This window comes from Ambystoma mexicanum, chromosome 11 (genome assembly GCF_040938575.1).
Source record: "Ambystoma mexicanum isolate Mex_15411 chromosome 11, UKY_AmexF1_1, whole genome shotgun sequence".
Classification (NCBI taxonomy): domain Eukaryota; kingdom Metazoa; phylum Chordata; class Amphibia; order Caudata; family Ambystomatidae; genus Ambystoma; species Ambystoma mexicanum.
In genome coordinates, this window is record NC_090934.1 from 836,257,678 (window position 1) to 836,271,246 (window position 13,569).

A 13,569-nucleotide genomic window follows, 5' to 3' on the forward strand; every position below is an offset into this window, starting at 1 on the left:
AGGTGTCTCCTTCCACAGCCACGCCTAGGTAAGAAAAGAGTTCCTGCTTTCCAGAAGAGTTCCAGTGTTCTGAATCTAGGGAGTGGCTCCTGCCCCACCCAACAGGAAAAGTAATTCCAAACAGAAGAGGATCAGAGGCTCAACTGGCAGGCAAGTAAGCAGCATGGTCTGCTGCAGGTAAGTCCACCCAAGCATTATGAGCCCGGCGCTTCCAGCGCTGGGACTGGGCATATTTATGAGCCTGGTGCCACTGGCGCCAGGACTGGGTCCAAAAGGTCCCAATTGGGACTGGTTGGCACTCGGAACCTGGGTTATGGATCTGCTTCCAAGGGAGTTGGGAAAACCCTGACCTTTTGGAAGCAGAGATCATGACAGTCTGATCCAGTATTTTATCCATTCCATTGACCCATTCTTTATGAACAACCCAATAAATTACTTGTTTTCATCTGTAAACTGTCCTCATGCCCTTTGTAGAGTCCACCAGGCTTTGTGACGAATGGTGGCAGAACAGGCCACTTTGGGTGTCTACACTATGCCTCTGACCCCGATCCTGAAAGTTGTGAGGACAAGCTATGTGGCTAATCTCCCCTTTTGAACCACAGAGGGAGCAGCCAGCTTTGACAGATATGGCGCAGATGATGGGCAAGTATTTATTATCAGGCAAAAAGCTTTCCCACCAAAAAAGTGAACTCCAAGTCATCTTGTCTCAGTGTGACTGTAAGTCCTTGCAGGCTTCATAGTTGCAGGCTTTCCTATATTCTGTACACATGGCTATCTAGTGTCAAGTCTCTTCCCCTGGGTCAGGCTTAGGTCTGCTTCCTGACACTCCTCCTGGTGTTTCTGCTAAATCTCATCCAGATATAGCTTGAGTTGGATCCAGGAATTCACCTAAGCAACTGTTACTCCCCAGGTCCCTTCTCCAACTTTTAGGTTGTATCCCTGCACTTCCATTGCCTTTGCTTTCTGTGCCGATTGTAACCTACCTGTCCCCAACTAGTTCATCCCTGCACTGTCTGGTCCTGCCTCAGCCTACGGGCTCAGAAAAACATTCCTCTTCTTGCTCCCTTCCCCTCCACCTCCTTCAGATATTGCGTCCTCCTCCCTGCATCTACTCCGGCTTCCTAATGCTCCCATCTCCCCCTGAGCCTTGTTGTTTTCTACAACTACTACCACATCATTCAAGAAATCATCCCCTGATGTTATCACCTCCTCCAAACCCTTAACACCTCCTCCTGGATCTTATCACCTTTTCCATGTGAGCTTCTCCACATTCGATGATGCAAAACACTGTATCTGCATTGTATTAGCCCATTTGACATAATGACCAAATTGACCTTTTTTATGGTTCAAATTGACCTTTTTTAATTGTCCAAATTGACCTTTTTTTAATTGTCTAAATTGACCTTATTTTTGGAATCTAGTCAAATTGACCTTTCTTTATGGTATTAGCCTAAAATACCAACCTTTGAGAGCAGAGGTTGCGGGGGTGTCCCCAGCTATCCAGGTTTGGCATTGTAGCAATTTTTGGGGTGCAGGTGTGTCCCCCGTTTCTTTAAAATTGCCTTCTTTATATTTTGAACATCACTTACCTGGATATACCTAGTAGCAAAATTATAAAGGAGATCCTATGCTCTGACATATAAATAAAACCAAATGTATCTTGCCACAGTTACATTGACTACAATGAATGATCTCCTTCCCAGACATGTAAATAACACAGTTTAGCGTGTAACTTACTTGCACCTAATTATGTTTTATTTTTTTGAAGTGTCCCCCTAAAATCTCACTTTTTTCATTTTTAACTTTAAACTTTGCACTTATCTTTGTGGCTTCTCTACTGCCAGTATACTGTGTATTAACAATAAGCAAAGACGCTGGAAAAAGGATGTCTCCTTTAAACAAGCATGAACAATCTTTCCTTAGCTGTGTTTTCATACTTTATCAACGAACACGATAAACTGTTTGGTGTTGTTCCTAATTTTGCGAGATCTTCATTATATGGTCTTTCCTCTAACATTGCGTTTTTCAATGCCTTATTTTCTGGCAAAATAAAGATCATATTTATACAAGTAAGTTAACATTATGATTTTACATGCAAACAATGCCTTCCGAACATCGCGCAACATGTTTTTATTAATTTCTTTGCAAGTAACGGAGCATTAATGATTTTAACTGCGAACAATGCTTCCCGAACATCGCGCAACACATTTTCATTAATTTGCAAATCTTGCAACCTCTAATATACGATCTAGTTGGTCTTGCGTGCAATTTTTTTCGGTCATCTGCAGAACTACATTGCTTGACGCGGGCCAGAGACTTTCCAAGAAAATCCCTTTAGCATGCCTGGCCAACTAGTAACAGTGGCACTGCACCCACTACCTTTGCTGATCAAAGGGAAAGCCTTCTTAATGTCAGTGTTCAAGATTTGGGTCTGGCGGACGTATCTTTAGTCTCTCTATTGGGGAAAGCAGCCTTTCACACTAGCATATACTAATATTAAGGTCTATATCAGAAAAAGGACAATAGCCTCACAGAGTAAGAGAGCCTGGATGCCATTAAAATAATAAATTAAGAGGAATGGTGATTTTCCAGGCCCTTCACAAAGAAAAATGCATGCACAGATCAAGCAAAAAACTTGAAAATGAGAGGGTCATGAAGGATCCCCACGCATCCCACAAGGGAACCGAGAGGAAGCTATGGAGCCTCCCATCTCCCATCAATTGCTGAAAGTAGGAGAAACAAAGAAGATGGCTGGAGGACATTACACAGACAGATTCCATGGTCAGGGCCCTCGATGTGTGACCAGATAACAAATACAAAGACCTGCGAAAGAATGTCGACTGGTAGCAAACCTAGATTGAGAAGCCCAAACCTTTGCATGCAAGGTCTCGCTCAAACTCCATGTTGAGTCAGCACACCTGTTATAACCAGGTTTGTGACAATGAAACACAACAGATACAGAACGATATGTCTAAGGTTCACTTAAAAGATACAGACTGGTAGTTGCAAAGGATACACTCAATGTCTTCTCCCATCTACTGTTGTCAGAGGTAGAACGTAGTGTGTCAAGAGAAACCTAACTAATGTCACTCTCCGACTAGTAAAAACCACAGTCAAAGAGAGCTATTAGTGGGAAGGGCAGGAGTGGACCAAGATTCACCAGGCTGTCGATAGAGAGTGGACTTATTAGAAGGCTATTGGTACAAAAGGACAGTAAGAACCTATGTTATATACACTAACCTGGATGTAGGATGTACAGCCACAGGTAAGTCCCAACAATGTCTGATGAATCCAAGGAAAACAACGACAAGGAGAGGGTAGTGAGGAATCTAACCGGGCGGAACGAGGGCCGCACTAGAGTCAGGTTGGTGCACACAGGTAAGCGTCCAAAGTTCTGTGCACTTTGTAGGAGGAGAAGAAAAACCTTGATCCAGGAAGACAAGCCCTTTACAGAAGTTGAAGGTCCAGTTGAGTCCTGACCAGGGGTGAATACAGAGACTGTCAAACTAAACTCTCCTGCAAGTAGGATGGGATTTAGCAGAGGTTGTATACCCACAATGGAAGTAAATGTCTACGGAGAGTGAGAAAGAGTAATGAGGATAATAGTATTGCCGAACTGGATGGATATGGAGCGGGACTCTGCAGGGAGTTGATTGCAGTGCGTTGACATTGCTGTGTCACGTAGGAACGCGGCGGGCAGCTGGGGCCTCTGTAATCAACAGATCAGGAAATTGCTGAATCGCGTAAGAACGTGGCGGGGCTCCGTCTTGGAACAAAGCAACAGGATGAAGAGCGTTGCGTAGGAACGCGACGGGGCTCCGTATGAAAATAGAGTGAAAGTTTGTAGAAAGCTTCGTAAGAACACGGAAGAAAGGGTAGCTCTGAGATGAGCTGGGAGGTTGCCTGAAACTGCATAGGAACACGGGGGAAGGCAACCGCTCCTTGCGATGGAAAGATGAGCGGCTGCGAAGAACAGCAGAAGCAAGCTCCGGAACGCAGATACCGAAAACGATCAGAAGCGCAGCTGTAAGGCATCCGCCTCGTTAAATGTCAGCTGACGTGCACCTGAGCAACGCGATGTGTACGTTGGGCATGTGACGCGAGCTCTTTCAGTGGCGTCTCCCGGCCAATTTCCATTGAGTATAGAACTGCCTGGCCGTTCTGAAGGCTGAGGATGCTGGAAAATAGGACCGTTTGGGGTAAGTAACGGATCCTGGGGTGGTAGGCATGACAAAACCACTCCAAAATTAAAACCTAGCTAGAAAGCTGAATAAGAAAAGTCTGGGGGTATAACAGAGTTTCCAGTCCAAAGGAAACCCCAAAGAATTTGTGACGAGCCCACAGATCCTTGAATATTTTCAGTTTCATGTATTGAGCCATCTGCAGCTTGTTTATTGGCTGGAGAGGGCTTTTATCATTCACATCAACGCACATTGGAAAAATAGGCATGCACCATTAGTCTCACAAAAGAGCTTGCCAATTTACAGACACAGCCAACAAGGTGCTGCTATTCACAAGCACACACCAAGGATGTTGCATGTAAGAGTACACAAGGATACATACTGTTGTATTTATTAATTTGCTTCTTACTATCAAAATAGACAAATGTTTCAAGGATTTTTAAAACACTTACATGTGACGAGATACTGCTTCTACGGCTGCTGCAGGCAGAGTCAAATGGCTCAAGCTTTGAAATCATCTCCTCAAGTTGGCTTATGATATCAGACTGGGCTGAGGGATCCAGTTGTGTTTTCAGGTTTTCCAGTCTGTCTATTGGTATCACTTTCCTTGCCTAAAAAGACAGACAAAATTCTGAAAAATATTTGAGAGAAAGACTATGTATATGTTTTTTCAATTCTTCCAATTAATGTATTGCACCTCCTCAAAAGCACATATCTTATTACTGTTCAATTAATCCTATTGTTGAATCATGTGCAAATGTGAAATGTCAACTGCTTAGCTGGAAGTTCAAGTCCATTATATTAGTCTCTTAAGTTCCCTCCCTCAACTCTTTCCAAAATCAAACTTAGTTTTCTTTTTTAATCTCCGTCTCATGCCAGGATGAGTAGAGCCGGCTGCTAGGGTAGGTTTGCACTCCACAACATTAAATACAAGCATTGGAAAAGACAATAGTTTGGGCTTTTCCAGTTGTTCACTGAATTTTAAATGTATAGGCAGCAACTTTTGTTGCACCCATACATAACAGCCCAATCTCAGAGAACATGCAAGCTGAATGACCATTAAGCATGCGACTCTTATTACTTGAGCAGTTAGTCTCTGTTGACTGAGCAACTACTTTTAACATTTTAAATCGGCAGGTGATGCCCGAAGGTTGAAGCTTACACAGCCTGCTATGGTGCCTCATAAAATGCTTCCATTCTGTGTAACATGCAGCATGACCACATCAAAAATGTTAAAATACACCTGCAAGCCGCAACTACCCAAGGCCATAAAAAATGTCCAACAGAATGTTGTAACCGTAACTACCTATTCACTACTGTGCCAAAATGTAGGACTGTGTCACTCCAAAACAGAATACAGACATATATGATATAGGAGATCATGTATGAGTATATGTACTGCAGGGAATACAGAATACAGATGAAGCACTATGGATGAGTGAACATGGGATAGGGACAAGGGAATACACATGATGGAATGGGAGAATAGGGATGGGAGAATAGTGACACAGGAGTAGGAGTTTGATTGGGACAAGGGACTAGACGCAGGGCTGGGACAAGAAGGAGAAGGACTAGGATGTGGAACAGGCACGCGGGACATAGGACTAAGAGTAAGACTGAGATGAGGGGATAGGACTGTCACTCACAAACCGGAAATTGCAGGGCTCTGTGTTTTACTTGTGTTTATTTGTGTCTGGGATGAGACATGCTGGCAGAAGAAAGCATGATCAGCAACAGGCATACAAACATTACATTGTGATGCAGCAACAGCATTGTCAGTTGATACATAAACAAAATACTCTGCTTCTCAAAACCCCTCTCCTTTTCTCTCTGTAGCCATGCTTTGGAGAAATGGGATCCGTTATGTACAGTCATGTGAGGGAGATGGGAACATGAACACAAATACAAACACCATTATTTTCAAGATATTTCTTGGGGACTTGTTACAGGGTTGGGTATTGTAAGAAACACGAAGATGAATGACCTGCTAGTCCCCACAGATCACTCTCTCAGGTGGCCAGGGCATGGCCTTCGCCTTTGGATCCAGACTCTGGGGGTGGACCAGTGCTGGAGGATCACCTGGGATATTTAGAAACTCAACCAACCCTGGCCCCCTTTCCTGCACAAACACTTTCTCACAGACAGCCCGCTCTGGGTGAAAACAGACTCACACCCAAGCCGTGTACATGACCTGTCCCAATACTATGGTTAGGCGAGGTCAGGAAATTATCGACAATCACTCACACCTGACTTCCATTACGCTTCCCCACACGGATAAAAGGCGGAGCATGAGAGAACACTATGAGCGAGGCAAAACACACAAAGGTATAGCAGTTTCGAGTTTACAGTTGAACGAGGGGAGAAAGACAGCTAGGCATGAGAGGTCCGTGAGAGGGGCAACACCCTTGACCTCGTTGACAGGAAGCCGTTACTTTCAAGAAACCTTCAAGACAGAAAACATAAGAGGCAGAAACAAGGCTAAAGAATCCTGCATTGTGTGTCAGAGATATCGAGGGTCCACCTGCGTAACTGACCAAGGCTGGTAAGAGCTTCACACGCCGTGGTGTCGTCCTTGGCTCCAAGAACAAAGAAGGGACAGAGAACAACAAAGCCGGTCACTTGGGGAGACCAGTCTTTGTTGAAGTCAAGGTTGCAAGCGGCAACATTGTAAAGTGAGCACTGGAAGGAACATTGTTAAACATGTGTGATGAAAGACGCAAGTGAAGCTAAATTGCTGGCGAATATTTCAACATTAGAAGAAAAGATGCAATACATTTGACAGAGTGGTCTGGCACTGTGAATGTGCTCAATCAAAGGTCTCTGCACTATATCTTGACGAAAGGAAACGAAAGCAGAAGAGCAATGTGAAATGTGAATTGTGTGAAGTGAATGGAAGTGGTCCTGCAACGGTTTAAGAGATAAGTGACTGTTGAGAAACTTGAGTGCAATGTTATAAAACCAAGTTATTTAAGTTTAGAAGAAAGTGAATTAGAGCTTAATATCTGTATATTTTTGTACTAATGTAAAAAACGCTATGGATCAATTGAAAATATCAACCTCCATTCACTGTGCAAGAGATTCATATAGTGCGCACGGTCAGGAGGATTGCAAGAGCTACGTGCACATGGTAGTACTTTAGTACCATACCATTGTTCAGTCATTAAGATCTAGATACATGCGTTTACTGAACTGAATGGGCCACTTTAGAATAAAGCACCTTACAATGTGATGGAGCGTCGGCAACTACTTTAAAGAAATACAGCCTTGTGTATTCCAGTCAGCACGAGCTGCACAGCTTAGGTCGGGTGAAGGAAGGCTTTGAAGGTGGCATCGGAGTGCTGGCATTGGCGTGTGCTGATAAAGAGGTGAGGTGAGCGGATTGTTTGCGGCGAGCAGCGTGGGTCATCAGCGTGGATCATTTTAAGTAGAAAGAAGTGTTTTTCCCCTTCGGAGGCAAATGATTTGAAGTTGAAAGAATTGTGTTACGGTTCCTGGAACAGTGCAACTAGAACCCTCTATAAGAGAGGAAGCAGTTAAAGAGTTTTAATAGTTCTAAAATTCAGGCCGAAGACAAGAAAATAAATTACAAAGGTTGCAGCAGAATTACATTTCAGAGGCAACCAGATCCAGAATAATTCCATTGTCTAACAGTTACCGCCAAGCTTGGTGTGGAGGTAGACAGGTAATCAAGGGACCTAGCAATATTTATGGGAGATAACGGAGTTTGCAAGAGTAACCAATAGATGCATTTGTTTACAGGTATCCAGAGAAGAAAGGTTCTGAAGAGGAGGCTTTCCAGAGGGGACCTGTCCTTTATTATTCTATCCACTTCCCATTTACCCCCAGCCAGGTCATTTCAGTAATTGTAATTTAAAGATTGCTGGAAGGACCGGACTAAGGGGTCTGGAAGGCTCATTGTCTGCTTGTGCGGGATTCAAAGTTGGGAGCTCAGAGAAGCTAACTGCTCAACTATCCTGACATATCATTTCTTGAACACTTTTCTTTTGCGTACATTGTTATCCCACACCATTTTGTATTTAGAAGTAAGGATTGGCAATAGGTTTATTAGTATAGGCCCTTTTATTTTGACAGACTCCACTAGGACTGCAATATTATTATTTGATAGTCATAGCTTGCTCCCATCCATAGATTCTGGTTTAGATAGGTGATTTACCAACCCATTGAAGTCCAATAAACACCCTTGAACTGTGATCACTTGTGTCTGTCTGCACTGTTTGTTACCATAGCTTCCTTGCAGTACAATAATAAAACGGAGCAAGAGTAAACTCAAGAGAAGTGTCAGAATACTCACAGTGAACTGAAAATCCCAATTCAACATTTCAGGATGGCTTCTCCAGTGTTCAAGCTCGCCTTTGGGTCAGCTTTGCTGGCTGAGGCACAACGTCTACTGTCTGCTACGATAGTCTTCTCCGCTAATTTAAAAAATGGTCTTCAAGGTTCCCCATATACATTTGTTATTGTTCACAGTTGGATTTTGTGAGGAATCTGGGGGTGCCTTCCCCTAAAATATCCTCCTCCCCAAGTGGTGAGTGAAAGTCCATCGCTTTTGGGTCCTCACCATGGGGGAAGATATGCAAGGGAGGATGACCTGGGCGAGGAAAACTTGGGGGAAGAGGAGGAGGACCTGTAAGGAACTCATGGTGGCAACAGTAAAGACAGACACAAGTGATCACAGTTCAAGGGTGTTTATTAAACTGTATAATGGGTGAGAAAAACGCCTAATCTAAACCAAAATGTAAGATAGAAGCAAACTACGACCATCAAATAATAATAAGGAAGTCCTAGTGGCGTCTTGTCAAATAAAAAGGGCCTATACTAAAAAAAAAAAATAAAAAATAAAAAAACTTGCCAATCCTTACAACTAAGTTACAAAAGAGTGTGGGACAATGTTCTCAAGAAAAGAAAGAAGTGTTCACCAAATGATAAGTCAGGATGGTATGGATGCGGTCTTCCTTCTCCACGTTTTTAGCACGGAACAAGGCAGGACCTTTGTGCACAGCACACTCCTGGGCCTCACCAGCACAAGGTTACAGTACCTTTCAACGATGCCAGGACCTTACAGGGTCAAGTCTCTTTCCTGCAGAAAGTCTCATGCCTTAGAAGGCATGCTGTACCATAAACAATAAACAAACAAAACGTTCCTTTTGTAATCCTTTCACGCAGGGCGATTACTCTTCGCCCCGTGGATCCCCCTCAGCCGGGCTCTGATCCTTCTTGCAATGTTAGCCTCCCTCAGTCGGGTTCACTACAGCTATGTACCCTCTACTCACAGGCATCCCTCGGTTGGGTTCACAATTGCCAGTTTCACAGTTCGATCAGTTTTCTCCTAATGTGTGAAAGACTTTCGAGTGTACGAGGGGTTTTTGCGCGACCCTCGTAGGACCACTTTAACACTTCACACTAGCCTCCCCTAAGGCCTCTTGTTTTTTGTAGTTTCAAACCCAATATAACCCAGAAGGGTTTCAGTCAGAGTCCTTCGAATGAGCGCCCCGCCACGCCTCACCACTCTCCTGCGGAACCTTTTACTAGGGTTTCTTTAATGTTCAATTGTTGTTTAACAAGGTTGCCGCCTGCAACCTTGACCTCAGCACAGTTTGGTTTTTCTAACTGTTTTCTCCGACTCACTGGCTGTGCTGAACTATTGGAGTTTCTTGTCTTGGGAGTCAAGGACGGCACCACGCGGCAAGCACTACTCCCCGCTTTGACTATCAGCACGGGAGGGCCCTGTGTGCCATTGACACCTGTCACACCACATGCCAGCTGACTTCTAGGTCTTATGAATTCCCTTTTGGAGGCTTTGCGGGTTTGAGTTGAAAAGGGCAAGGGCAATTATCTCCTCCTCGTCCCGCCAGGTCTCTCTGCCTTTCTCCTCTGTTTGAACTTCCGTTAGGGAATAACTGCTTCCCCGTGCGTTCTGCTTTGCTCGTAGTGAGCTCTCGTGCTCTGCCTTTTATCCCTGTGGGGAAGGGAAAGGGCCGTCAGGTGTGCGTAGTTATTGTCAAGTGCCTGACTCTGGCTGACCCTTATGTTGGAACAAGTCAGGTAAACGGCTCTGGTGTTAGTCCATTGTCTGTCACGGTGTAGGAAAGTGTTTGTGCTGGAAAAGAGGGCGGGAGGTAGAACTTCTGAATATCCTATGGGGTAGGATGGAGAAAAGGTGTTATGGGGAAGGGGGTACTGCGTCTCATTCGTCAGTGTCTAACTTCCACTCCCCAAAGACCACATCCAAGTGATCCCCCCCCAATGTTCCCTCTAAGCTGTGCGCATCTGCGCTTGCCCAGCTTCCTTTTGGGTGCCGCTCAGACGATTTTTAGCAGCACACACCCGACAATTTTCACCTATTCAAAAAGATTTAATAAGGCACAAGCCACAGTAATTACCTGAAACCTTCTTTCTCTTAAAATAGGCAACTAGTCTTGATAGTCTGCTCATTTGCATTACACTACTATGCAAGGGTGACCGTAAACACCTATAATCCCTAACAGCAAAATACACACACAAGAGGTTAAAAAATAATATGAAAAAATGGCTCCATGAACAGAAGAATCTAAGCAAGATATGCCTGCACACAATAACCAAATAATGTTCCCTCCCCACCCATGACTACTAAACTTGACTCTACCATACTTTTCCCTTACGACTCTAACTTCTGCCCCAGAACACATTAGGATACTGCCAGACAACCTTCCTCTCTTTGCTCTGCAAAAGGTTAGCAGATGTGTACCTATATCCACTTGTTTTATGTCTATATGAATAACGTTCATGCGCATAATTTCTATTAGTCATTGCGCCTTATCAAAAGTGTCACCCACACTATACAATGGAACTACTAGTTGAAATATCGGATAATGACTGTAAGTAAGCAGGCTACTTGGATTTGTAATATTATCCCATACGTCCTCTTCTTTGTACACATGTCACGCAAGTGCTTTGAACCAGCCGCCTTGCAAGTTAACGCATTGTAAAACTCAAATATTAATTTGCCCTCTAAGGATTTTGAGAAAACAAATGTGATGCTCAGCGTCTCCTCCTTTAGCATCACTAACATTACCCTATAAGTGGATAGCAACATTGCAATATCATTTACTTTGCCTACAATGGATAATGGGTATGAACTATGCCTGGGATTATTCGTCCATATTATCACGGCACCGGATATTCAGACAGGAGAATGCTTTTCACACAATATGCATCGTTTCCAAGTGTTCAGAGTTCCTTTGGGCATAGACCTTCACACATTATAGGGTAACTTGCTGCTATACAAAACAGTTTCACTAAGCACTGCGTAATCCTACACTTATAGGGTGGGGTATGCTGCAAACAATCTTGCATGCACTGCAAAATAATTGTGTACATGCAAAGTCATGACATTCTTAAAATGCACATAATATGTTGAGGCTTTAAATATGCCTTGCTTACAAAGTATTGGGCGTCTGCAAATATCCCAGCGAGTGTTTACTGCTACATTCCATCACTTTTTACAGTGCCTTATTAACTAGTATTGGAGGCTAGCACAGGGGCTGGTGAAGGATATGGGTGGAAGAGCACAGGTCATCACTCCTTGTGGGTGATGAACAAAGCAGCAAATAAAAAAATAAAAAAGTCCTATGTTTCGGCAGTACACCGAGGGAAATGTGTTGCTTGTTTGCTAAAAGACAGGAAAGTCGAGTACCCGTCTAGACAGCAGCACCTTCTTTTTCTTTCTATGCTCATCTGCTGAGGGTTTTTCAATATACCCATGTGTTCGGTGTGTATCATCTCTAGCATTATATTTAACTGATAACAAAGAATTACAGAAGAGGGATTCCTAGTTACGGAAGAAGGCACTCAATCAGTGTATCTCTGATGAATTTACTCTATTAACTTAAAAGGCATATATATGTTATTCTCTTCAGCAGGGCTTCATAATAAACCTCAGTAAAGCTCTTGCTTAATTTTGTCTAGGCTGTGGTGGGGAAGGGTGGGCAAAACTATAGACTTTATTATGTGCCCTGTCATTTCACTTCCTATTTCAGGGGTCTAATCAGATTGTGCTCCCTACTTGGAGACACATGATCTTTCAGGGAGTAAAAAAGTAATTTGCTTTGCCAATAGGGATAGTTTCTGTTTATTAAGAGATGTTATTCCCCTTAAAATTCCTCTTGAGATTGGGCATTAATATTAGAGTTCCTTCCTATGCCAGAGCTTTACTGGTCACCAATTTGAAAAAATATCAGTGGTGCTTTGTGGGTTGAAACGATATGTTCATTGTTTCTCGTTTTTGTCAGGCACATTTTCATTTTTTTAGGGAGTCAAAATTGATGGTGCATAAGTCTCTTAGCTGTAGGCTGGTGTTCTAACTACCCACAGGATAAGGTAATGTGGATAGTAAGCAGAGGTACAGGAATGTTTGATCATCATATTCTGAGGTGCTGTTATTCGGATGTAATTATCCTTAAAGTGGCACTTGAAATCCTAACAGCATGTTTTTGACACATTTCTTTTAATTGCTATTAATCCACTGGCAAATGAATTCTGTCTGAATTTCTTGACAGCCACATCAGTTATGACAACAGATATTTATGTTTTGTAGTACATAAGTGATTTTCCAGTGGCATAAAACATTTGCAAGGTACTGTGGTAGATGTTGAAGTCTTGGACTGGTTGATGAGTTTTCTGTATAATCACATATGCCATATTTTATTTTAGCGTATGTGTTTGGAAAAAGTGTTGTAAGATTTGGCAAGAATTGCAGTGGCTGGGAAGAAGAAATTCCTTTTCAAACTGTTTTCTGAGACAGTAGTTCACTAAATACACATGCTCACAAAGTGGCTTACCTCATTAGTCAGTTGCGCACATGGAAAATAATGTGCGCACAGCAGCCAACCGGTTCTGCACATAGAGAAAAATAATTAGAGAGAACATTGGTAGAGACTCTAGCCCTGCTGGATTGCGGAGCGGTGGGGAACTTTGTCGATACCCTGTGGGCAGACCAGGTGGGTCTAAGCAGAATAGCCCGGAAAGAGGGTCAGAAAGTCGAAGGAGTGGACGGGTCACCATTGTCTTCTGGACCCATTACACATACTACAGAGGAGCTCTCCCTGACAATCAATCAACATACGGAGGTCCTAAAATTCGACATCATCCGAGCCGCCCATTTCCCCATTATCTTAGGCATCACATGGCTTTGCAGGCACAATCCCTGAATAAACTGGACCGAAAACCAGCAGAGCTTTTGTTCCCCATATTGTACAGCCAACTGCCTTCCATTGGAAGGTCGGGAGGACCTTCAGCCGGTGAAGATTTTCTCGAACAACCACGTTGGGGTCCACGCACTACCCAGCTATTGTTTGGGGTTTCCTGAAGTCTTCCAAGAGAGCCTTCATGC

At 43.4% G+C, this 13,569-nt stretch overlaps 1 protein-coding gene across 2 annotated transcripts in view; it reads right to left on the minus strand.

The window, feature by feature from the left end:
- The window catches only part of HPS5 (HPS5 biogenesis of lysosomal organelles complex 2 subunit 2), a 1,306,927-nt gene that overhangs the window by 617,101 nt on the left and 676,257 nt on the right, over window positions 1-13,569 (minus strand). For both annotated transcript variants that reach the window (XM_069623788.1, XM_069623787.1), the window contains exon 11: window positions 4,634-4,792. In XM_069623788.1, the coding sequence (XP_069479889.1) occupies window positions 4,634-4,792 (159 nt within the window). The remainder of the gene's footprint in view (window positions 1-4,633; window positions 4,793-13,569) is intronic.